The sequence below is a fragment of the Paroedura picta genome, chromosome 3 (genome assembly GCF_049243985.1).
Source record: "Paroedura picta isolate Pp20150507F chromosome 3, Ppicta_v3.0, whole genome shotgun sequence".
Taxonomy (NCBI): Eukaryota; Metazoa; Chordata; class Lepidosauria; order Squamata; family Gekkonidae; genus Paroedura; species Paroedura picta.
In genome coordinates, this window is record NC_135371.1 from 140,811,239 (window position 1) to 140,835,036 (window position 23,798).

Sequence of the window (23,798 nt, forward strand, 5' to 3'; positions counted from 1 at the left end):
AGGCTCTGGCAGCTTTTTGATTCTTGATGCCCTCCGCTAGGCTCTTTTGCTTAAAATTCTGTCCAGATATCATGTAGAGCCTTCAGATGGGAGGGGAATTTGCAGGAACCTGCAGCCTTTTTCTTGTATTAAATGTCAAGCTGGAGCACCACCACTAAAGCTTCATCCAATAGAGTGGCAGAATTCAAAGATGCAATTTGATCAAAAGAAAAAGCTTTGATCAAGACTGACCTGGACTTTTGAGTGTGAGTGCTGAAGCAATGAAACTGTGGATTGAGGCGTGAGGCTTCTCAGTGGAGCAGGTAGAGCAAAGCTTGCCTTACCAATCCCTGAGTAGCACTTCCCAGGGGAGAATTGTTTCGCTGCAGCTGCTAATAAAAGGGACTCTCTCCCACCCACCCATCTGTGTTGATGTGAGAACAGAGTTAAGAACGGTGGGCATACTGCTACGGAGAGAGAGAGAGAGAGAGACAAGGAAAAACCATGCAACATTCAAGGAGTCAAGTGGTTCAAGAGCATGTGGCTGCATGTGGAGCACAGGACATTGAAGGAAACTTCACAACAGGCCTCAAACCTTTTTCCCATGGTACAAAGAGCCTAAGTTAAGGTGACCAGATTTCAACATTGGTAAAGCGGGACACCATTGACCGGGGGGGGGGGGAGGGTTCTTGATTAAAAATTTGATCTATATGAAGCAACAAAAAGTTTCATAGAACGCAAAAATAGTATTGTAATATATATATATTTAATTTCAACATAAGTACAATTTGCCAGGTGCCCCCAGATGTCCCTCCAAAAGTGGGGCAATCTGGTCAATTTAGCCTAAGTGATTCTAAGTAGGCCTGCTCTGAAAGTTCCTTTTTATTCAGTGTGGCCTACTACCAGGGAAGCATCCTTAGGACTGCAGCCTGAAGACCTAACTCCCTGATAGGCGGCACGCTAGAAACAGAAGGCAGGAGCAAGTTGGGTTGGATGGGTGGGCTTCATCTTCTTGCCTTGAAGCAAAATTCCTGCCATCCTCTCTCACTTTGTTCTGCAAAGCCACCGGGGCTGTACTTGCTACATGAGCAGTTACAGTGTCAGCATTAGAAGGGCAGGCACTCAGCTGGCCTGCTTGGTTGAGGACCCCTGGTCCTCCCTATCCAGAGGCAGAGGGGAATTCTTCAGCTTATAGCTGGTAAACAGTAGCGTGTATATGCTGAGGGAAAACTGTCTGCAGACTTCAGGGCAGCCATTAGATGATTGCCTCTCATTATTAAAGTTTAATTTAAACTGTGTATCAGGAAGAACAAACAAATTTGTATCAAAGCAGCCTCCAGCATTTTTTTTAAATAGTTGATTAAATGTAAGGGAGTGGGGGTTGGAAGCCAACAATGAGTTTATTTACTTATTTCCTCTGAGCTTTCTGCTGCAGAGAAAATGCGTAAATGAATACCCGATATTAATTTTGTCTCTTCAGGTTGCTACAGGGAAGGATTTTCCTGCCTTCAGCCTGTTTCAGGCTCACACTCCTCTTGGTCACATGCACATCCTCCTGTTCCTTTGGATCTACCACCCTACCCCAGGCTTTCCTAGAGGGCCATACCCTCCATTCTGTCCCTCTGCATTCTCTCAGCCTTGCTGTCTTGCTGCCCAGCAACTTCTCACTCTTAAGTGGCACTCTGAAAGACCTTCATTGGGAAGTGTGGTCCAAACAACCGTCTTACGTGGAATTCCACATAACTAATGGTCATTACTAAAGTTACCACCACATGATGCAGCAATGGCTCTTTATTTAGCTGGCTTTAAAAGTGGATTAGGAATATTCATAGAGAATCAGCCCACTTATTGTTAATGAGTAAATGGAGCCTCCATGCTCAGAAGAAGGAAACCTCTGAATACCTGAGCAGGAGGGCATCAACAGGGGATGTGCTTTGTGTCCTGCTGGGTGTCTTCTGGGAATGCCTGGCTGGCTGCTGTACAGTACATGCAGTCACAGCCATGTTGATAGGCAGCAAAGACTCATGTTTTATGGAGGTGGGGAGGTAGGAATGCTATGATAAAATAGAATTTTGGGACTTGGAGCTTGGAGATGTTGAAAGGGTAGGTAAGAGGCTTATAATTTTCCTTCTCTACATGTATGAGTCAGGTTTTTTTCTCTCTGCTGAAGTAATACCTCAGGGCTTGAACTAATGCTTGCTGAAGAAGTCTATCCTAATTCTGTGTTTTGCTTTATTTGAAGTTTTGCTATGTTAGTGACACAGAGTGACATAGAGCAAAGATATACTCATGTTTCTTTGTGAAGCTCAGAGTCTGCAAGCAATAGTATGGAAATCAACAGCCCTACATCCCATCCCCCATGACTCCATACTGTCATTTTCCACAGTAAACATTGCCTACCATAAATGATGCAACAGAGATGTTTTGTAGTGGAATTTGGTTAACATTGTCCCAGATAGGGTATCTAATGTCCTCTTTTCCTGCTGGAAATGAAGGGAATGAGTGCAACACCCCCCCAAAAAAAAAATAATTCTGTGGTACATGATAACCCTGGCACAATACAGATCCAGAGAGCATACAATTTTTCTGGGCCAATACATGGATTCTTGAATTCAAAGATACAGGGGAAGGCTGATTCGCTAATGATTGAAACAATGGCAGGAAATTGTTATCACAGATGTAATGGTATACATATGCCTTAAAGCAGGGGTAGTCAACCTGTGGTCCTCCAGATGTTTATGGACTACAATTCCCATGGGAATTGTAGTCCATGAACATCTGGAGGACCACAGGTTGACTACCCTTGTCTTAAAGAACAGCATGACAATGCTGACCAGTACTTATGGTAGCTCCAGAAGAAGCACCATCTATCTCCACAGAGTTCCTGTTGCCTGCAGACTCAGAGACCCTGATATCAACCCTGAATCCATAGTTGCCAGTACAGTCAGATGGCCGCCATGCCTGAAAACACTGATTTCAGGCAGCCTCCCTTCCTTTACTAACGTTGCTTCTTTATGCATTATTTCATCCACAGCTCTGTGGTGACTTCCTTGAAAGCTTTAAATACCATTGCATCATAGGGCCAGAACAGAAGGAATATATTCTACATTGAACCAATATATAACCAACACATATCCCTTTTTTACTTGGAATGCTGTTGTAGAAATACAATCCAAAACATCCTGATTAAAAAGTAGGGTACGTAAAACCAGTGCCTGATGGCATGACTCACTGGTCTCTTTCTTCAACAGCGGCCTGACGGTTCCGTGTCTCCCCTACCACAACTGAATGCACTCTTTATTTTTTCTTTTTAAAAGTCCTTTGGCCCATCAAATAGAACCTAAAGGCTGCCACACGGTCAATCAGGAAGTAAATAACAAAAGTTTGTGTGGCTGCCAGCCATGACACCACAGTGCAGACAACAGTAATTCACTGTCACCTATCAGGAGATGTACGAGATTACAACTGCCCTGGCTGTGTACCTCATTGATTGTGAACTGCATTGATCTATGTAATCATCTCCCTCTCTCTCTCTCTCTCTCTCTCTCTCTCTCTCTCTCTCTCTCTCTCTCTCTCTCTCTCTCTCTCTTTCTTTCTCTTTCTCTTCTCTATGTTCATCTCTCTTTCTCAAGGTACATGATCACATCTCTGGACCGCACCCATGCCGGCTTCTACCGCTGTATCGTGCGCAATCGCATGGGAGCCCTTCTGCAAAGGCAGACAGAAGTGCTGGTGGCATGTAAGTGATGGTGTATGTCATGATGTGAGGGTTCCGATGAGTACAAAGGATTGTTCATCTGATAGGGCAGGAGTCCAAAGGGCAAGGGGGAGGGCAGCAGAGACCTCATAAAGGAGAGGTTTCCAATGGAGCCAAATGTGATAGAAGGAGGAGCAGATTCAAAAGGCATTTAGAAACAATTGTCCTTAGGGAAGGAAGGTCACCACTTTCAGCTCCGGCAGAAGATCTTCTATATGTTAGACAAGGGTAACAAAGCAAACTACTGCTTTCTGTGAAGAAAATCTACTTTGGCAGTGAACAATTTTGATCCTCCAGATCAATCCCCTCACCCTCACTTCTTTTCGCCTAGCATGGGGCTCCACGTGCATACTTGCAAGGAGAAAGATACAACTGAGGCCCCACAGAGGGAGAGGAGAAGGATAGCTCGGGTGAAGTGATTTAGAGCAGAATAACGGCTGCGATGGTGATAGCCAAACAGCCCAATTAGGATTCTGTTGCCCAACCCCAATTAATCCCATTGATGTAGAATTATAAAGATAAAGGTAAATGTATCCCCTGTGCAAGCACCGAGTCATGTCTGACCCTTGGGGTGACACGGGGTGGTTTGCCATTTCCCTTCCCCAGTCATTACCGTTTTAGCCCCCAGCAAACTGGGTACTCATTTTACCGACCTCGGAAGAATTATAGCCAATCCCTAATAACTGTATAATCAATCAGAAGGTTGCAATCATTTTCTTCACCACCAAGCCATCAAGGGGAAAGGTTACTGTCCCTTTCTATGTCCCCACTTCTCCAGTCAAAATTGCCCCCTCCGTAAAGTTTGGTTACATATTTGCATGTAAGATGTACATGCCCTGAATGGAAGAGGAAAAAAGGAGAAGTGTGTGTACTTCAGATATGCCTTGGAGCCCAGCCAGTTCATGGTTTGGGTACATCTACTTTACAAACTCATAGAGGTTTTGTACCACTTGGGTTGGATTTGTACCAAGTTATGACTTTCCCCAAAGAAGCATGGCAATTGAGGTTTGACAAGGTTGTTGGGAACTTTGTTAGATAATTCTGACCCCCTCATACAGAACTGCAGTTCCCCATGTTTCTTAGGTAGAGGGAATGCCTGTCACAGTTGTGCTGATACAATATTTGGCTCCTATCTCAGAGCTTCTCTGCTTTTCTAAGCTTGGATATGATACCTTGAATGATTCTGCACTTACTTTATATTTTCCGTTGTGGATTCTGCTGAATGCAGATCAATTTGAATTCGGGCAGTGGTCCCCAACCTTTTTATCACCAGGGACTGGTCAATGCTAGACAATTTTACTTAGGTCTGGGGGGGTAGTCTTTTGCCGAGGGATGTCACCACCACCGCCTGAGCCCATGCTCCATTTGCTTTCCCACCGGTGCCCCTGACTTCCCGCTGCCCACTGGGGGGCGCTGCCAGCAGCAGCTGCCCAGTGCCATGCCAAGGGGGAGCCCCAGCCATGGCGGCCGCTGGAGAGCACCAAAGGTGAGCCAGCGGCAGAGTGGCAGGGCAGCCCCCGAGGCAGCAGCCGGGGAGAAGGACAAGGAGGAGCCGTGGCCCGGTACCAACTGATGCACTGACCAATACCAGTCTCCGGACTGGGGGTTGGGGACCGCTGAACTCTGGTCTTCCTCTATCCCCCCCCCAATTGAAACAGAAATTGTTCTGCACTTGATTGGGAATGCTCAGAGTGGGGAGGGAGCCAAGCACAACAGGAGTCTCTTTTCTTAAAGGTGGGGAGGATTGGAGAGCCCTGGCCAATCAGGGAGGACTGTTTTGCTACAGTGTTGGAGGCATGAGGCAGCAAGTTAATTTGAAAAAAGCAGAGATCTTCATATTTACTGATTCCGCTATTTGAAATATCAAGGCTTATATCCATTTCTGGATATCGCGGGGGGAAGATAGGGTCATCAATCATGCATGTTGCAGAGGGAAAATTTAAAGTGCCCAAAATCAAATTGGAAATCAAATTCAGTGTAGACAGCAGGTATTTATTTGAGCTGGCAGTGGGCAAAAATCCCCGTGTAGACTACACCCTTTTTTCCCATCACGATAAGGTAACAAGCTGAAAAACAGTTTTGGCAGGCTGGCCTGGGCTCCCCTTCCCTCTCATCTTCAGGTATTGTCATAGATTTTTCTGTAGAATCATTTTTCTTCCATGTGGGGTTACAGGACAAGTCATCAAGGTCATCAGACAGCTTAGATCCTAATGGCCCTCGATGAGCAAACGGTAGGAGAAAAATCATTGGGTGCTAAAGGGCTCTTCAGTTGAGCAGAGGAAAATGGAATTGAAACCAACAGCTGGAAGATGAAGGTGGAGAAATGCAAATTAAAAGAAAGGTGCAGCCTTTTAATGCTGTGAGTGATGAACCACATCATCAAACAGGGCATTTTACACCTTATTCAAATCAAGATTAGAGGGCTTTCTAAAGGGCACCATTCAGCCATCTGCAGAATGATTCAGTAATGAAAGTGAATTCTGTAGCCATGCGCTGTGTATGAGAAGTCACCTTCCAATTTTATCACTCTTTATTAATCCTCTGGCAACAATCAACTGACCTTTTGTAGTGGTGCCAAATCACAGAACTTCACAGCTCATAAGCAATGTCCCCTCCGTCCATGTTTGGGAGATTACATTGAAAGGCCTCTTTTTAATTAGTTATTCTTCTTTTTAAAGATTATATTTTCAAACTCCTTTTTTATGGCAACCCAAACCAGAAATGTTATCTTTTCATGTGAGAGCTAATCTTAAAAGACAGCCTGGGAGGGGGGGTGGAACGGGCTGCTAAGTACTAGAATGATTTGCCTACTGTGCCGCCCCCCCCCCCCCCCGCCCATGTTAGGGTAGCTGATCTCCAGGTAGGGACATCATTATTAACAGAAATGTGTGCGAGAGAAGCCAGCCTAAGGAGACTGTTTAACACCCTGTGGTGTCAAATTCCCTAAGATGGCTTTTAATGAAAGCCACCATTCTCCTCAGAAGCACCCTCTGGGAGGCAAGAAAAGCAAACAAAATTTATAACAATTACAGCACCATTGCCTAATGCAGGAAGATGCTGCCCATATAAATCATCCCTGGTCTTTCCAACATGTTGGGAGGAAAGGCCGGAATGTGAAAGACAAATCTGTGACTAAAAGCAGAATCTGGATCCGTTGGCTGGCTCCTGAAGCAAACAGCTGAGGAATCCCATACCTCAGCGCTGCTGGTTAGTGTGTCTAAGAAGAAGCTGTTCTCATACCTTGAATCTAGTAACGCTACATAAGTCTATTTTGATGTGCCTCAATACAGCAGACACATTAAGCTTGTCTGCACTGGATCAGTGGCTGTAGGCTTTTTTCTTTTCTCTCTCTCTCTCTCTCTCTCTCTTTTTTGAGAGGGTATATGTGCACAGAATGATATAGAAGCCTTGAAATAGGTATTTGTGTGTGCCCTGTTAGAGGGGTGGTCTACTATGTTACATGTACAAAGCAAGAATGCATATGTAGGAGTGTGTGGATTCTGTATGCTGTCTCGCTTAAGAAAGCAGGAAGTAACTTGAAGGATCACACCAAGGTCCACATAGCCCAGCATTTTCTGCAAGAATTTCAGTAAGCAGGTAAAGGTATCCCCTGTGCAAGCACCGAGTCATGTCTGACCCTTGGGGTGACGCCCTCCAGCGTTTTCATGGCAGACTCAATACGGGGTGGTTTGCCAGTGCCTTTCCCAGTCATTACCGTTTACCCCCCAGCAAGCTGGGTACTCATTTTACCGACCTCAGAAGGATGGAAGGCTGAGTCAACCTTGAGCCAGCTGCTGGGATTGAACTCCCAGCCTCATGGGCAGAGATTCAGACTGCATGTCTGCTGCCTTACCACTCTGCGCGACAAGAGTAAGCAGGTAGTGCTCTAGAAATGGACAAGTGGCTTACCAGTGACTTTCTTTGTTCACCCTCCTCTGCTCTAACTCTAGTTCTAACCCCATAGAGGTTTTCCTAGGTAGCGTTCTCCAGAGTTACTATGTGACTCTGGAATCTTCCTAGTACATTTTTATCCTACTCTTCCTCCAAGGGGCTCAGAAAAGTATACACAGTTATCCAGTTCCCCTCTGTATGTGACGCAGTTAAGACTGAGAGAGTGTGACCATCCCAAGATCACAGATACATTCTCTGCATGGGAAATTCAGTTTGGGCTGGTTGTGGAGCTAATGGTTTGTCTGGTTGTGGGGCTAATGCTCGCTTCCAGATTACATCAGCACCGGCCTGGGGCTGGCCCGACTCAGGCCTTCGGTTGTCCCGCAGCAAGAGAATACGATTCTTCCAGGCCACCCAGGTCCAGCTCTTCCCCCAACCTCTGGTGCCTCAGAAGGGACAAAAAATGCCCCAGGCAGCTCTGTGGTGCCACAGAGCTGCCTGGAGCATTTCTTTTTCATTTTTAAGAATGGAGTATTGTGTTGTAATATCCCATTCTTAAAAATGAAAATCTTGCCTCCTGGTTGCCTCGTCACAAATTTGGGGCAGACTGGGTCCGGTGGGGAAGAGGCAGGGCAACCTGCCCCAGCAGGAACACCTGGCAGCAGTGCAGCGTGGCACCCTTGGTGCAGAACAGGTCTGAGTGAGTTCAATCAGAAACTATATATTTGAACTCAGGACTCACAGATCCTAGTCTGGCACTCTTGACTACTACATAGCACTGTTCCTAATGGAATGCTGCCAGATGGTACAATCTCCAGAGGCTATTTAATGTATGTAGTTCTGTGACAGGGAGAGGCCTCTCTTTGCACCAGGAGATGTCTCAGCCTTGCATGCAGTCTTGCTGCCTACCTACTGGTTGTGTTTGTACATGAGGATGTCTGCTGTCCTTAATTTGTTTTATCTTCTCAGTTTATTCCTTTTCAGAGGTTCCCTGGAACTTTCCAGGTTAACATCAGGGCTAGAAGGGAAACAGATCCTTTTCTGCAAAGGATTGGGGACAACAGATCCTTCATGTCAGATGCAGAACATGCTGTGAGGACTTCAAAAGCCCAGGAAGGAAGAGGAAAACTTTCTGAGCCAAGGGCAGAAGAAAGTAGGGAAAGGAGCCATGCTCACCAGGCAGACGAAGGCAGCAGCAGGGAAGAACTGTTCATTCAGGTTTAAGGCTAGGCTGACAGGTGCCTCTGAGGTTTTCTGTGCTCGTCACGCATGGCTGCAGAATAAAAGTGCTGCCCTGGAAAGGGAGATGCCATGCAATTAATCTAAATAAAAGAGATGCTTCACAGGAGAGCCAGAAGCTGGTGGGGAATCAGGAGCAAGAGAGCAACAGGACTGGTGAAAGAACTGCTTGGCATTCTGTTGCTGGTCGTTGCTCCTTGCTGCTACTTCAGCCTGCGATTTCTCCCTGCTTGCCTTCCTGGTTTTCTGTCTTTGATGCTGCCCCTTGATATGCTTTGCCAGCAACTACAGAGAGAGAGACAATGTTTTGAGTCAAGTTTCCAGAGATGTAAGAGGTGCTTCTAAGACATTTTGAGATCTGGGGTCCATTTGTTTTTGAATTAAGCAAATGTTGCATTTCATTTGGAGCAACATGTTTTATTCAAAAATATTTTACATATTTATGCCTTGATTTTCTCCCTAGCAAGTTATTACACTGCTCTCCTTTACCCCAGTTTATCCTCATAACAGCCACCCCCTGGGGTAGGCCAAGCTGACTGACCCAAGCTTACCCAGAGGGCTTCCATGGAAGAGTTCAGCTTCATACTTGGATCTTCTGGATCCTAGATCAGTACGCCACCATGCTGTCTTCCAAAAATGTCAAGGGGGTTCTATATCTATTGAATAGCTCTGAGATTTTTTTAAAGTGAAATAAGTCTACCCACTATGCCACAATGATCCTTTGAGTTGGTGCTCCATGATCACATTGCAGAGAAATTATGACTAACTGCTGCATGGTGAATTGGATATAGGGCTAAATATTGCCTTTTTAAATAAAAAAAAGTCCTCATGACTCTTGAAGTTTTAGTTTTTAAGGACATTTCTATCCTAGTGGCAAAACTCGTAATGAAATTACAGATACTGGAAGCCCCAAGGCAGAAAACTGTAACTATGGGGGCTTAACCTCCCTCTAAGGGTCCTTGTTAGAAGCGATTTCCATCAGGAATCTTCCTAAATGGACTCAGTGCCTCATCAGCATTCTTGGGAATGAAGATCTATGAGCCAAAGCAGAGAGAGAAAATTAAAATCCAGGCTGCCACCGGAGAGGCTAGGCGGGGGTGTAGAGAAGAAACACCTTGTTGCTCACAGCTTAAAAGAATCTTGCGAATATGCAAGATTTAATATACCGACTTTCATGACTCTCTGCCTTTCTGTCAAGAAGAGAATTAACACCCAATATAGGAGAAAGAAGATAATTACTATAATTCTTTTTAAAATAAGGAGATCTATGAAGACCCCACTAATGTTGAGTTTGTAAATCAAGTTGCATGTACAAGGTTGAAAACATCTGCACACTAACCAAACGTGCAGCCTGTGCCAGTTTCCCATCCTGATGTACTTTTACCTCAGCTTAACCAATATCCTCCTGTGTCTTATCCAAACCTACAGACCACATCTACAGACCCAAAATCCCCTATCTCATTCTGTCCTCTTTAAATTCCTCCCTCCTCTGAACCCCTCCCCCCATGGTTGGTGGCAAACCAGGCAGTTAATGGGAAATTAATCAGGCAGCTGTGCTAATGTTAATGGCCAAGTCGTTAAAAAGAGATTCTTTACACATTTTTAATTACAGCAATTAAAGCAAGTCAATAAAATGCTTCCCTTTGCCCCCTATTTTGTCATCCATACTACTACTGCTACTGTTGTTGTTACTATTATTATTATTGGTGCTATACATTCCCCACACATATCGACACTTGTACCATGGGGAGGCACCCCCCTCCATCTCACTAGTATCAGGGTCGGTGGTCAAAATATGTGTGAAAAGAGATCTAAATAGGAGACATGCAAGTTACTGATGTGTCTGGCAATGTTAAGGGTAGGGAGCAGATGTATGAGGAGGCAGGTTTCCGGAGATGGTCATGTTAAGCGGCAGTGGGGAGTGGGGGAGAACAAGTCCATTGGCTTTTTCCACCATCCATTGTTGTTCTAAAGCAGGGATAGTCAAACTGCGGCCCTCCAGATGTCCATGGACTACAATTCCCATGAGAATTGTAGTCCAATGACATCTGGAGGGCTGCAGTTTGACTACCCCTGTAAAGTGTACAACCTGTGCTATGAAAAACTACACCCAGTTATCGCAAAAAAACTCCCCTGAAAGGTTTAGAGAGCAGCTAATTTAATGTGGTTCACTTTGTACTTGAGGTATAGATTTCTAAGTACATCCAGCTCATGTTATTTGGAAAGGCCACTTACACATCTAAATTGCTGCTTTTCAAAATACACATGACAGTGACCTGGAATGGACCAGGCCTTTTCTTGCCTATACTTCACAAGGAGAAAGTGGCAGTTTATATCTGAACCACATTTTGTACTTGGCAATTTATCACCACACTCAAAATGCATTGTGTGAAGCATCTCTCACAATTCACCCAAGTAAATGTGATAGAAGCTGTCAGATTTCAGAGTGCCATAGCATCTCAGAACTTGGGGTTTTTCCCAGCTTTGCATGTAAGGGGACAGAAATCCTGCAGTCCATGCATGATTATGACATTTGGCCTGCTGCTCCTCTCCAAAACAAAATATTAAGATAGGACTACACCGCTGGAGACCATCATGCCAAATGTAGGCCAGTTGGTCCAAAATGTAGCCCACCAGGTCTGTATTATGGTCTGCCAGTTGTTTGGCAGCCATCCTTCTAATAACAGAAGCAAAGATGACCCGTCAGCCAAAGATGCATAGACAGAAAGAAGTAGTTTTCAAGCTGGTGACGCATTCAGTTTGGGGGATCGGAAATTATGCGGGTCTGCATTAAGAAGTCCTGCTAGAGCTGGCACTCTGGGGGATTCCTGGATATTTGGGTGGCAGAGTCCAGGGAAGTTGGAGTTTGGGGAGGGTATACTGAGGTACTCTATGATCAATCAAAGTGGTGGATGCAGCCGTGAAATCAAACAGCAAATAACACTGGGCCAGAACACAATGTTAGGCATGAACCGAATATGGAAGAGTAAGGATATCAGCCTTAATACAAAGGTCTGGCTAGTCAATGCTGTTGTCTTCCCCATAACAATCTATGGATGTGAAAGCTGGACCCTGAAGAAGGAAGACAGGAGAAAAATAGATGTTTTCGAATTATGGTGTTGGAGATGAATGCTGCGAATACCATGGACAGGCAAAGTTACCAACAAGATAGTTTTAGAGAGAAGCAAACCAACTATGTCATTAGAAGGCAAGATATTACAGCTAAAGCTCACTTACTTTGGACACATCATGTGATCAAACTCATTAGAAAAATCATTAATGATTGGCATGGTCAGTGTCAAAAGGAAACGTGGTCGCCAAAGGATCTGCTGGCTCGACACAATCAAAGCCGATACAGGGATGACCATGAGCCAACTAAAAGAAGCAGTCAGAGACAAGGGCGCATGGTGAAGACTTTCCTATAGAATCGCCAAGCGTCAGACATGACTGAACGGATAACATTATCATCATCATCAAACCACAGTGGGGTATAATGCTCTCCAAAGTTGCCAGTTTTTCCTGGGGAACTGATCTCTTAGTCTGGAGATCAGCTGTAATTCCAGATCTCCCATCTGGAGGCTGACAACACTCTGTCCTACTACCCTTGGGCCTAGTCATCTTCTCTTAAAAGACCACTTTACCTTGTGATTTGTTATACTCTTCGCAGGGCAGATTCACACTAGGAGTCTTTTGTGTTGCTCAGTCATTCCTCTTCTACACTCTGCTGCAATTGGCATTGAAACTGGGGTTTCCCCATAGTATTTAATAAAGTGTTATGTTCTCCATAAAAAAATCCATCCCCACAGGAAAGAGCTAACTATATCTACCCCTACTTCAGCAAAAGTCTTGCTTCTCCCCCAGTTTTCCTTCCTTTGCATTGTTTTTAGACTAATTACTTCTGTCTGGGGTTGCTCTTTGGTTCAAGGATGTTTTAAGCTGATCCTCCATTGAGCAGGGGGTTCCACTTACCAACTCTGTGGTTCTAGGATTCTATGATTCTCTGCAGTCATGAACAAATGCTCCAATATCAGTTATTTTGGGGGGAGGGCAGAAGCTTCATTGCTGGGGAAAGGTCTTTGGAGTGGGCCAAAGGCACTGCTCATACTTTTTAAAACTTTTATTGTTTATCATCATTGCAACATTATCATGATAATATGATAAAAACAAAGACCAGTGACTTGGCTTGCTGTCCAATGTAAGAAACAAAACAGTTACCCCCCCCTCCATTTTCTCTTATGCTCCAGAGATGGCAATCAAGCATTTATTCATGATTGTCAACCAAGAACCATTTCCAAGAAAACAGGAAATAATTAGTCAGACTGGAAGGTGAAGAAAAGAGAAGAGAAATAAAAATATGAGGACAGCCTTGATATGGGACAGTCTGGTTCTACCCTTGTATTTGAAAGTGTTATATGGGGAGGGGGGTGCTAGAAACTAGGTCTTAACAAATCTGATAAAGCAACACAAAATACCAGAATGCAGTGAGCTGACTATGGCACCATCTGGATGGTCTTTAAAATCAGAGGGAGAAACTCATGGTGACAAGTGACTGCAAATTAGATGGCTGGCGGGGAGCTAGACTGGGCCTCCTTCACTGACACATTCCCTCAGCTATTTATCACCTTTGTATCTCCTCATACATCTTCTAAGGAATTGAGGGAGGCATATTTCTTTTATCATCACAACATTTTGTGAGGTAGATCTTCCACTCTGTGCTCACTACAACACTGTGAGGTAAATTAGGCTGACAGAGAATGAAACTGGCCCAAGGTCACACAGCAAACTTCCGTGGCAGGGTGTAAATTTGAACCCAAAGATCCGAGTCCACCATGACACAACACCGGTTCTCTATCCTAGCTTGCTTGTGCAGGAACTCCACATGTACATAGTGCACTGGGGACAGAAAGCATTTGTCATGTGGAAGGATCTAGCTTTTCCAGGTGCCTGAGAGAATGTCTATAGCTTTATCTAAAGAATTTGGAGATTGGCTAATGCAATTTCTGACAATTTCTCAGCTCCTATAATGCCTCTACCAAACTACATACAATGTATATATGCTTTAAGCCTAGATTTGGGAAGCCGAGAGAAAGCCTGAGATTTGCCTTTGGTCTGAGCACTTGGAGATAACACATTGACTGTTGTTTCTTTTGCAGATATGGGGAGCTTTGAAGAGAGTGAGAAACAGCAGAGTGTCTCACACGGAGAAGCAGCCGTCATCCATGCTCCCCGAATTGCCAGCTTCCCTCGACCCCAGGTCACATGGTTCCGTGATGGACGCAAAATTCCCCCCAGCAGCCGCATGTGAGTAAAAAGAAAATGTCCATCACAAGCTCCACTTTCACAGTGGAAAGTCTGTTTTGCCACAGTTGGCACCGACCAATCTAAATCTAGGTGGTTGTTCCATTTACAGTGTGATCCTATGTAGAGGCTGTAGAGCCAGCCTGGTGGAAGGAGCTCCCCAATGAGATCAGTTCTGTTGTTGCTTCTTTTTCTAGTTGCACAATCCAGTTGTCCTTCATGCACGTGTCCCTTCCCCTGACATGTCCAAGACATCCTTCACAGATGTTATAAATTAATGACCTCCAAAACATCCTATCATTAACAGCCTTGCTCAGGTCTTGCAAACTGAGATCTGTCTCTTCTGGGCCTTTCTTGTTTCCTACTGCCTCTAACTTTTCCTAACATTATTGTCTTTTCCAGTGACTTGTCTTCTCCTAATGTGACCAAAGTATTATAATCTCAATCTGGTCATTTTACCTTCTTGGTAGAGTTTAGATTTGATTTGTTCTATAATCCATTTGTTTGTCTTTTTAGTGGTCCGTGGTATTCTTAAAACTTTCTTCCAACAGTACATTTCAAAGCAATCAACTTTTCTACATTTTCCAACTTGAAATGTTGTCAGTGTTTAGTATGCTACTTGACTCTTGCTCATGTCATAGTGTTCTCCATTAATATACAACATTGGTGGCCAGGTATGAGCTTTTGTGAGTCACTGCTCACTTCACTTCTTGGTCTCACACATCTTTACACTTAAAAAACTTTTCTAGCTTCTTCACGGCTGCCCTTCCCAGTTTCAATCCTGATTGCCAGTTTGCAGGCTCCCCTTTGCTTGATGATAGAGCCATCTTTAAGAAACTTAACTTCTTCAATGTATGTGGTTCTCTTGTCCTCCATTTTATCCTCACAACAACCCTGTGAGGCAGGCTAGGTTGAGAAGGAATGACTGAGCCAAGATTTTGCGTTTTGAGTGGTAGATCTGAATCTGGTCTAGTCAATCACTTTAACCACTTCCCACACTAGTTATACATCTGCTATATTTTATTCCACCCACCTGTGATCTTCTTCCTAGAGCCTCCATGTTTGCTTTTAGTTAATGAACACACCACAGAGAAGTGAGAGAAGTGAGAATTGATACAGAAATCTTAGAAGTGATGGCAGCTATGAGCAGACTGTCTGTCAATAGACACGTGGTATGGCAATGTATGAAAGTTTATAGGTCAAGATCATGTCTTTCTGGCACCCTTGGAGAGAGATACATTCTTGGGCAACATACAAAGCCTGGTCTATAAGAAAATTACCAGCAATCTGCTCTCTCTAACTCTCACCCTCAAAGGAAAGGCATAAGGCAGACACATTAGCTGAGCCATTTATCTGAGAGAATCCTGCCACGTCCCATCTTAATGGGACAAAGTGTAAGGGAATGCAGCTGAATGCGTCCTTGTTAAACTAACATTAAGGATGCTTAACAGATGTCTCGCATGCATCACATTAACATCCGGAGATAGACTTGATAAACTAATGGCTTTGTTTATCATCTAAAAATGAATGTAAAAGAAAACAAGTGAGAGCAAGATGCAAGAAAGGGTATTTTCTCTTTCTTAAGGGTTGAAATATTCCATTCAGGGAAGGAAGGAAAATTACCATGTCTCCCTACTCAGACAGACACATTCATAGTGCAGTGCAGCATTACTCCTCCAGCAAAGAATCATTTTTCTAGCAAAAAGTTGTCTGCATATATGCTTACAGGCAAAGCTCATGTAAAGACTAGCACAAACTGATCAAACATACAGAAAGTGTAAGAAGTCTAGTGAATCTGGCATCTGTATTTGTTTTACATCAGTGGTCCCCAACCCCCGGTCTGAGGACCGGTACCAGTCTGTGGATCAGTCGGTACCGGGCCATGGCTCCTCCTCGTCCTCCTCCCCAGCTGCTGCCTCGGGGGCTGCCCTGCCACTCTACTGCCGGCTCACCTTTGGTGCTCTCCAGCAGCTGGCATGGCTGGGGCTTCCCCTCAGTGTGGCACTGTGCAGCTGCTGCTGGCAGCGCCCCCCAGCAGTCAGTGTGAAGTCAGGGGCGCTGGCAGGAAAGCAAGTGGAGCAGGGGCTCAGGCAGCGGTGGCAGCGATGACATCCCTCGGCAAAAGACTATCTCCCCCCCCCCAGGCCCCAGTAAAATTGTCAAGTGTTGACCGGTCCCTGGTGATAAAAAGGTTGGGGGCCACTGGTAAACATGAGCCACCATCCAGAGAATGGCATATCTAGCTGTGTGTGTGTTTGGATTTGTGCTCTGTCCACAGGAACATATTACACGCATATATTATTATCTATATATCTAACAGTAACATGTGGCCCCATTTGTGAATACCTAAATCTGTAGATTTGGACCACACCAACACTAAATGGATTTTCCTGCAAAACAAAATACATGGGGGTTAAATTGCCCCCGTTTTTTTAAAAAGCGCAGTCTGCACACATACAGACAACTCACCATGATTCTACGGCACCATTTAGAGCCACTCCAGGCCTAGCCACGATGGTGGCAATTGAGAGTTGCTCCAGGATACTGGGAGCTACTCCAGGCCCGGCCATAACAGTAGCAGACACTGGGAGCTGCTCTGGGCTCCCAGCATCTCCCACGCAGCAGACTGTTTCAGCTGGTTTCAGAGCCGGGTGGTGGGGCTTGGAGCTATGCCAGACTTGGCAATGTTGAGGGATGGGATTCCCACACCCACAAGTTTCATGGGCCATTTAGAATTGTTCTTGTTCTTATTACATTCAGACACCCCAGTCCCAAACCCTGTAGGGCTTGAAAGTAAAAAAAAACGACACTTTGGATTGGGCTTAGGACCAGATTGGTTAGTTGTGTCCTTGCTGCAGTATCAGGGTCCCATATTCCCCATAGTTGGTCCCAGGTTCAATCCTCAGCATCTCCAGTTAAAAGGATCAGGTAGCAGGTGATAGGAAAAACCTTGGCCTGAGGCTCTGGAGAGGAGCTGCCAGTCTGAGCAGTCCAGACTGACATTCCTTGACAGGCGGTCTGATTCAGCATAAGGCAGCCTTCATATACGATTGTGAGCATCCCAGTGCCACTCAAGTACTTCTCCAGTTTGTTTTTTAAATCCTGTTAATGCTTGTTGAAGGACACCCCCCCTCCACTTATGATTGTGGCATTTCCCACCAAGATCGCAGCTTTGCAGCTTTAGCTCCGGCACTGTCTTCACCTAATTTGGCATGCTGTCGTGTTTTAACATCCCCGCCACTTTCCGGGATTCAAGTTCAAACTGCTGGCTGCTATTCTGTATGTAAAAATGGTTTCTCAGCAATCAGTACACTCAGCAAGCAAGGACACCTTAACATCGCCTTTGAGTGAAGCGAGAGGAACAAAAAAAAAAAGCAGAGAAGGAGTGCCAATGATAAGACGGCACTTTCATCAGCCAAGACACGGGTAGAGAAAGTCCTTTTGAGAAACAGATGGGGGGAGGGGGGAGACTATGATGAGTTACGGAAAGCAAAGGTGAAAAATAAGGGCATGTTTAAGAAGCGGAGCTAAATATCAACTACAAGATGATGCAGTGCATGAGCCCTCTGACTGTGTGAATGTCTCTGTGCTAGTTGTGCATGTACATTTTATTTAGTTTATAATTGTTTCTATATTGCATTTTCCCTGCCCTTCCTCTAAGGAGATTCAGGTGGCCTATAATGTTGTATAGTGGGTAGAGTCTTAGAATCATAGAATCATAGCGTAGGAAGGAGCCATACAGGCCATCGAGTCCAGTCCCCTGCTAAATACTGGATCAGCCTAAAACATCCATGATAAGTATCTGTCCAGCTGCTTGAAGACCTCCAGTGAAGGGGAGCACACCACCACCTTAGGCAGCCAATTCTACTGCTGAACTACTCTGACTATGAAATTCCCCACCCCCGATATCTTGTTGGTGCCATTCTACATGTAGTTTGAAGCCCTTACTGCCGGTCCTTTCCATAGGTTTGACCCGTTTCAGCTTCTGATCTGCAATATCTTTAATCTTTGTCCCTGTCCACCATCACACCACTTGGACTAGGGGGTCAGGCCTGGCTGTGTGACTTTCCATGCTCCTCAGCAGAGTCACCAATGACCAGCTCTTTCCTTCAAATGCCATTTCCCCCTATCTCTATGACTTCACTCCATCTTTGATTTAGTTTTGGTTCTTCCTCTGCTCTTGTTGCTGCTTCCGCCTTCTCTGCAAGGGCCTGAAATCCAATGGCTTTAAGTACTATCTTGTGGCAATAAGGAGAGACTCCATGGAGAAGTCAATCCCTCCCCCTCCATTCTTTTTATACTGGTTTCATTCCTATGCAGGCTTGCACAGTTCCTGTCAATGAAATCCTCTCCTTCATTGATTTCATTAAGGGTTTTAATCCTCTCCTCCAGGCCCCTAATTTATACTCTAAAAGCCCTAACAATTTATACTTATGACAAGTATATTCCATCTTGTCTTCAGGAAGGAAAACAAACATAACACACTCTTTGCAGGTGACTGGATTTGGGTCTTGAGTATCCATTATTGTCTTCCAAATAGATTCTGTCTCTCTAGAATCTTTATCTTTAAGATAAAATTGTTTTGATCCCCAGAGAAATCCCCAGGCCAAGAACCCATTGGCTCTTGACAAAGGCTTGCACCTCTGGGTCACAGCCCAGCACAGGACAGGGCTTGCAATCCCTCTGCTGTGCTGCACCCCCAGCACGTTCTTCCTTAATCAGTCACAAACAAAAGCACTTAACAGTACTTAACAGAAATCACTCTCTGTTGTTGTTAGGTGCAAAATCATGTCTGACCCATCATGACTCCATGGACAACGATCACTCTCTAGCAGGCTACAAAACACCCACTCACCCACAAATGCTGTCCTAACTCACACACAAACAACAGCCTCAGTTAGAAGAAGCAAAAGAAGAAGGGAAAACCCATCACCTTGCTGCAACTTTCCCCATGCTCCTTGCCTTCTCCCCGGCTGCCCAGCTCTACAGTGTCAGACTAGAATCTAAATGACATAGATTTGACTCCTACTCTGCTATAGATGCTTGTTGGCTGCCCTTGGGCCAGTCACACACTCTCAACCTGACCTACCTCACAGAGACATTAGGGCAGTGGTCCCCAACCCGCGGGCCACAGCCCAGTGCCGGGCCACGAAGGCCATGGCGCCGGGCCGCGGCTCCCTTTCCCTGCCCCCCCCGCAGTAAAAAACTTCCCAGGCCGCAAGCTTGCGGCCCGGGAAGCTTCTTACTGCGGGAGGGGGGGAGAGGGAATCAGGGCCGCACCGCATTGCGCATGTGCGGCCGGGCGCGCATGCACAGCGTGCGCGGGCGGGCAGTTGCCCTGCCGGTCCCCAGCCTCAAAAAGGTTGGGGACCACTGCATTAGGGGGATAAAAGAGAGGAGAGAAGATGCTGTAAGCAGTTTTAGGAGAGAAATGGAAAGTATAAATGTAGTAAATAAATATATGCATACATGGTTCTCCCTCCCTCTTTGTTCTCACAACAAACCTGCAGGGTAATATAGACTAAGACAGCATTTTTTTGCCATCAACTCATAGCTGATTTATGGGAACAGGGACAAGCCATTCAGAGGTAATTGGCCCTTGTGTGCCTCTGTGTCACAACCCTGGGCTTACCTGGTGGTCTCCCATCCTAATACTAACCATAGCTGACCCTGTTTATCTTCTGAGATCAGACAAGACCAGGCTAGCCGAGGCTATTCCTGTCAGGGTTAACTAGTCATATATCATCCATGTGCACTTTTGGATTGTGGTGGCAGGAAGATGTGATCAGCTATTGCCATTCTTTTCCCCAGAACAAGTACCTTTTGCCAGCATTTATTCCTTATTAATGGGAAAATATACCCAATTGCTAGTAGTCACTACCAGTGATTGACAGTGGCATAATTTGCTCATTGAAAATATTGGAACAAGGTTTGAGTATTTGGTTAACCTTCTTTATTCAGCATCTTATTCTTTTTGTTTCCTTTTTTAATTCATCACAATCCTAGTAGCACTTAAATCTTAATAGCACTGAGAACTTCATCTTCTGTTACATGTCCTGGCAATAAATTAAATTTTAAAAACTTAATAGTATTTTCATTATTGAATAACTTAATTCTCTTATATTGCTCTGAGTGAATCTATCCACACTAAGAATTTTATGAAGAACCAGCTTGTTTGTAATAAATTGTGTTTCATGCATTATGCATATACTTAACAATAACAATGCCCACATAGGTAACATATGTGGTACAGCATATGCACACAGTTGATACATACAAGAGAAAGATATTACAAACTCACATGAATCCCAGGCTAATCAGCCTGCCTGCTTGAAAATGTCCCTGTCTGCACAGGAAGAAGTAAAGGGTAGCATATGCACAACCTAGTTTATACTCCCTGTGGGCCTATGCAGCCATAAACCTAGACTGTTTTTGCACTGGCAATTTCATTTGGATTTGCCTTTTTAAAGTGCCACCTTTTTGGACCATATCCATGCTAAAATCTGCCTTTCCAGGCACAGACCAAAATTGCCCTCACATTTACCCTATAGCAAGGAAATTCCCAATTTCAGCAAGTTAATTTTTCAAGGTGGAATCTAATTTGCAGCTGCCAAATGGGGAAATGCTTCTATTCTGTTTTTTCCCATGACCACCATTTTGAGCTGTTTGTGCACTCTCCTTCCTCGTCACCATATTCTCTCCCCCCTCCTTCCCTCCTGAAACATCTAACTTTTTTCAAAAAGAGGGATAATCACGTCACAATGCTGTTTCTAGCTATAAAAAAAACCATTGATTTAGGGTTGAGCGTTCCGGCACACTTCAGCAAGCACCGACGCCCGAGGTGGCCAGCGCTGTGATGTAGAGGGGAGGGGCATCTCCAATGTCAGCAGGGTATCCAGTGCCCACACGCAGGCACAGAGCACTGCACTTGTGTGCAGGTGCCGGTTGGCACGCCACCGCCACCCCTCTGTACCGCGGCACTAGCAGCCTTGGGAGTCGGTGCTTGTCGGTGCTCGCTGGAGTGCGCTAGATCGCTCAACCCTACAGTTATTACACTGCAGCAACATTGTAACACAATAACCTACATTTAAAAAATCATGTACTTGAGAGGGAAGAGGGGAACTGATCAAGGGCAAAGAATGGTAGAATTAGGTACAAGCAGGCAGGGTTTAAAAAAACATTTTTGGAAAAGGCAAAGGGAACAAAGCACAATGGGAGGCTGACTCCATCTGACTCAGATGCGGAAAGCACATACCAAATTTCAGCCTGGGAAACAAGGGGAGGAAAGCCCAAGTGTAGAAAGCCTAGAATCAAATCACAGCATCCAAAGAAATCCAAAATGAGACTAAAGCAAAATATTGTCTCAATGCAGAAATGGTCCTACTTTAATATCCTAATTTTAAAACCTAACTTGGTTAGTACATGGTGAGTGTTGATGCAGAAATAACATCATTATGACTGGAAGGCCAGTGTGCTATAGGGGAGAGTATTGAATCCTATTGCCTGCTATCATAAAATCATAGAGTTGGAAAGGGCCATACAGGCCAACTAGGCCAACCCCCTGCTCAATGCAGGATCAGCCTTAAGCATCTATGACAAGTATCTGTCCAGCCACTGCTTGAAGACCACCAGTGATGGGGAGCTCACCACCTCCTTGGGCAGCCAATTCCACTGCTGAACAGCTCTGATGGTGATTTTTTCCCCTGTATTGTTCTCCATGTAGTTTAAGCCCATTACTGTGGGTCACATCCTCTGCTGCCGAAAGGAACTGTTCCCTGCCCTCCTTCAACTAACACCCTTTCAAATAATTAAAGAGAACAATCATGTCCCCTCTTAACCTCCTCTTCTCCAAGCTGAATATTCCCAAATCCTTCAGCTTTTCTTCATAGGGCTTGGTCCCCAGAACCCAGATTATCCTGGTCACTCTCCTATGAACCCTATGGTATTCAGCCTCTCTGCTTTCTCTCTCTTTGTCAGAGTCTCTCCATCTTTACCCAACAGTGGGTCAGTTGCCTCATTTAATTTCCAGAAATTAGTCCCTGGAACTTTTCCCTTGTAAATGGAAAAACTACTAAGGGGGAGATATTGATTGGGGGCGGGGGATAGGATTCCCAGTGAGAAAAGACCCATTTTCCACCCCCTGTTCAGCAATTTTTTTCATATCCAGTTTGATTCTTATCTGCTTATGTCTCCCAGTATCTTGTTTAGTTTGCCACTTAGAAACACTTTTGCCTTTTCTTGAATGCAGTTTTCACAGGCAACAAAAAGCAACGCACACTATCCATATCCTCCCTCACTTTTTCACATAGTAGAAAGAAGAAATACACACAAACATTTCAAAAACAACAGCAACCAAGAAAACCAACCTACCCATGGCCTCCTAGAGTCTTACAGAATTCTTTCATACACAGAAATAAGAATTGAATATATAACCTCCATTATGCAGGAAGTGAACTGGTTGCTTTTCCATTTGTGAAGGCAGTTTGGGGAGATAAAGCTTCTTTATCACGAATTTATTGGTTAAATATATTTCCCCTCCCTCAGCCATTTTATGTCTCCAGCAGATTAGATCATTCTGTAAAAAAAGAAGAAAACTGTTAATCTATGAATATCCAATTGTTCTCCTTCCTCAGAGCTTAGTTGCTGAGATAATCTTAAGGTGGGAACAAAAAATGGGGAATGGTTTCCCCTTTTCACCTGAGGTAAAAGTAGCTTCAGTATATTGCAGACATTTGGTTTATGCATTGAGGCTTCCTGAGCCTCCAGGATCAGCCTTCCGTCTCTTCAAAGGATTGCTGCAAATTTGTTGTTTTTTTTCTTTGAAAAGCTCCAAATAAAGATGTAAATGGATGATCATGCTGAATGGTGGAAGAAAGGGTTTTTGAAGGCCCAAATCTTCCCCAAAGCATGGAGACAGGGATGAAAAATCCATGCTGGAGCAGGTGCAGTTGTGTTTACTAGTTTGTGAACAAAGGCAGGAAGAAACTGAGCTTATACCAAGCCTGAAAAAGCAGTGCCTATTCCTGAAGGGAAGCCCATCTGCTGGAGACCCATGTGCTGCCCATGTGTTTATGCAGCTACAGACACAGTAAAGTAGGCTGTGAATGGAGATCTAGTAGTCATATCTGAACCAGAAGTGCAGCCTCAATGAAGCCTCTACTTCTGACTGCAACTTCTGCATTGTCAGTGGATCAGTTGCCTGTATTCTTTAACCATAACACTTGGCCAAAGAACTCTCTGATGGAAAGTACATTTCAGATTTCTCCCTCTTATGTGCCTCATTTTGCATAGATGCATATGTGTAAGCAGGCATACATGAAAGCCTCATGCACATAACTGCAGAAGCTTGCTCAACATTTGCTGTAAGTACAAGAGCACACATGCATATTCATAGAATCACAGAGTCCGAAGCAGCCTCCAGGGTTATCTAGTCCAGCCCCCTGCACAATTCATGAGCTGATTATGTGTTTGGAGCATATAATCAGTTTCTGTCTTGTTAGAATGCGCCACATTCTGCCTCATGGACCAAGCATTACTTGACTTGAACTAAAAGGAAGGAAAATGGAAGTGGGATTTGGATTTGGATAAGGGGGTACAGGTCCTTCTCTTAGCAGATTTTCTTAAGGGAGGGGTC

General features: G+C 44.7%; 1 protein-coding gene across 1 annotated transcript in view; it reads left to right on the top strand.

Moving 5' to 3' along the window:
- SDK2 (sidekick cell adhesion molecule 2) overlaps positions 1 to 23,798 on the top strand; it is a 404,613-nt gene that overhangs the window by 289,800 nt on the left and 91,015 nt on the right. Inside the window, exons 3-4 of the mRNA XM_077328296.1 lie at positions 3,612 to 3,718; positions 14,020 to 14,167. Coding sequence (XP_077184411.1) covers positions 3,612 to 3,718; positions 14,020 to 14,167 — 255 coding nt within the window. The remainder of the gene's footprint in view (positions 1 to 3,611; positions 3,719 to 14,019; positions 14,168 to 23,798) is intronic.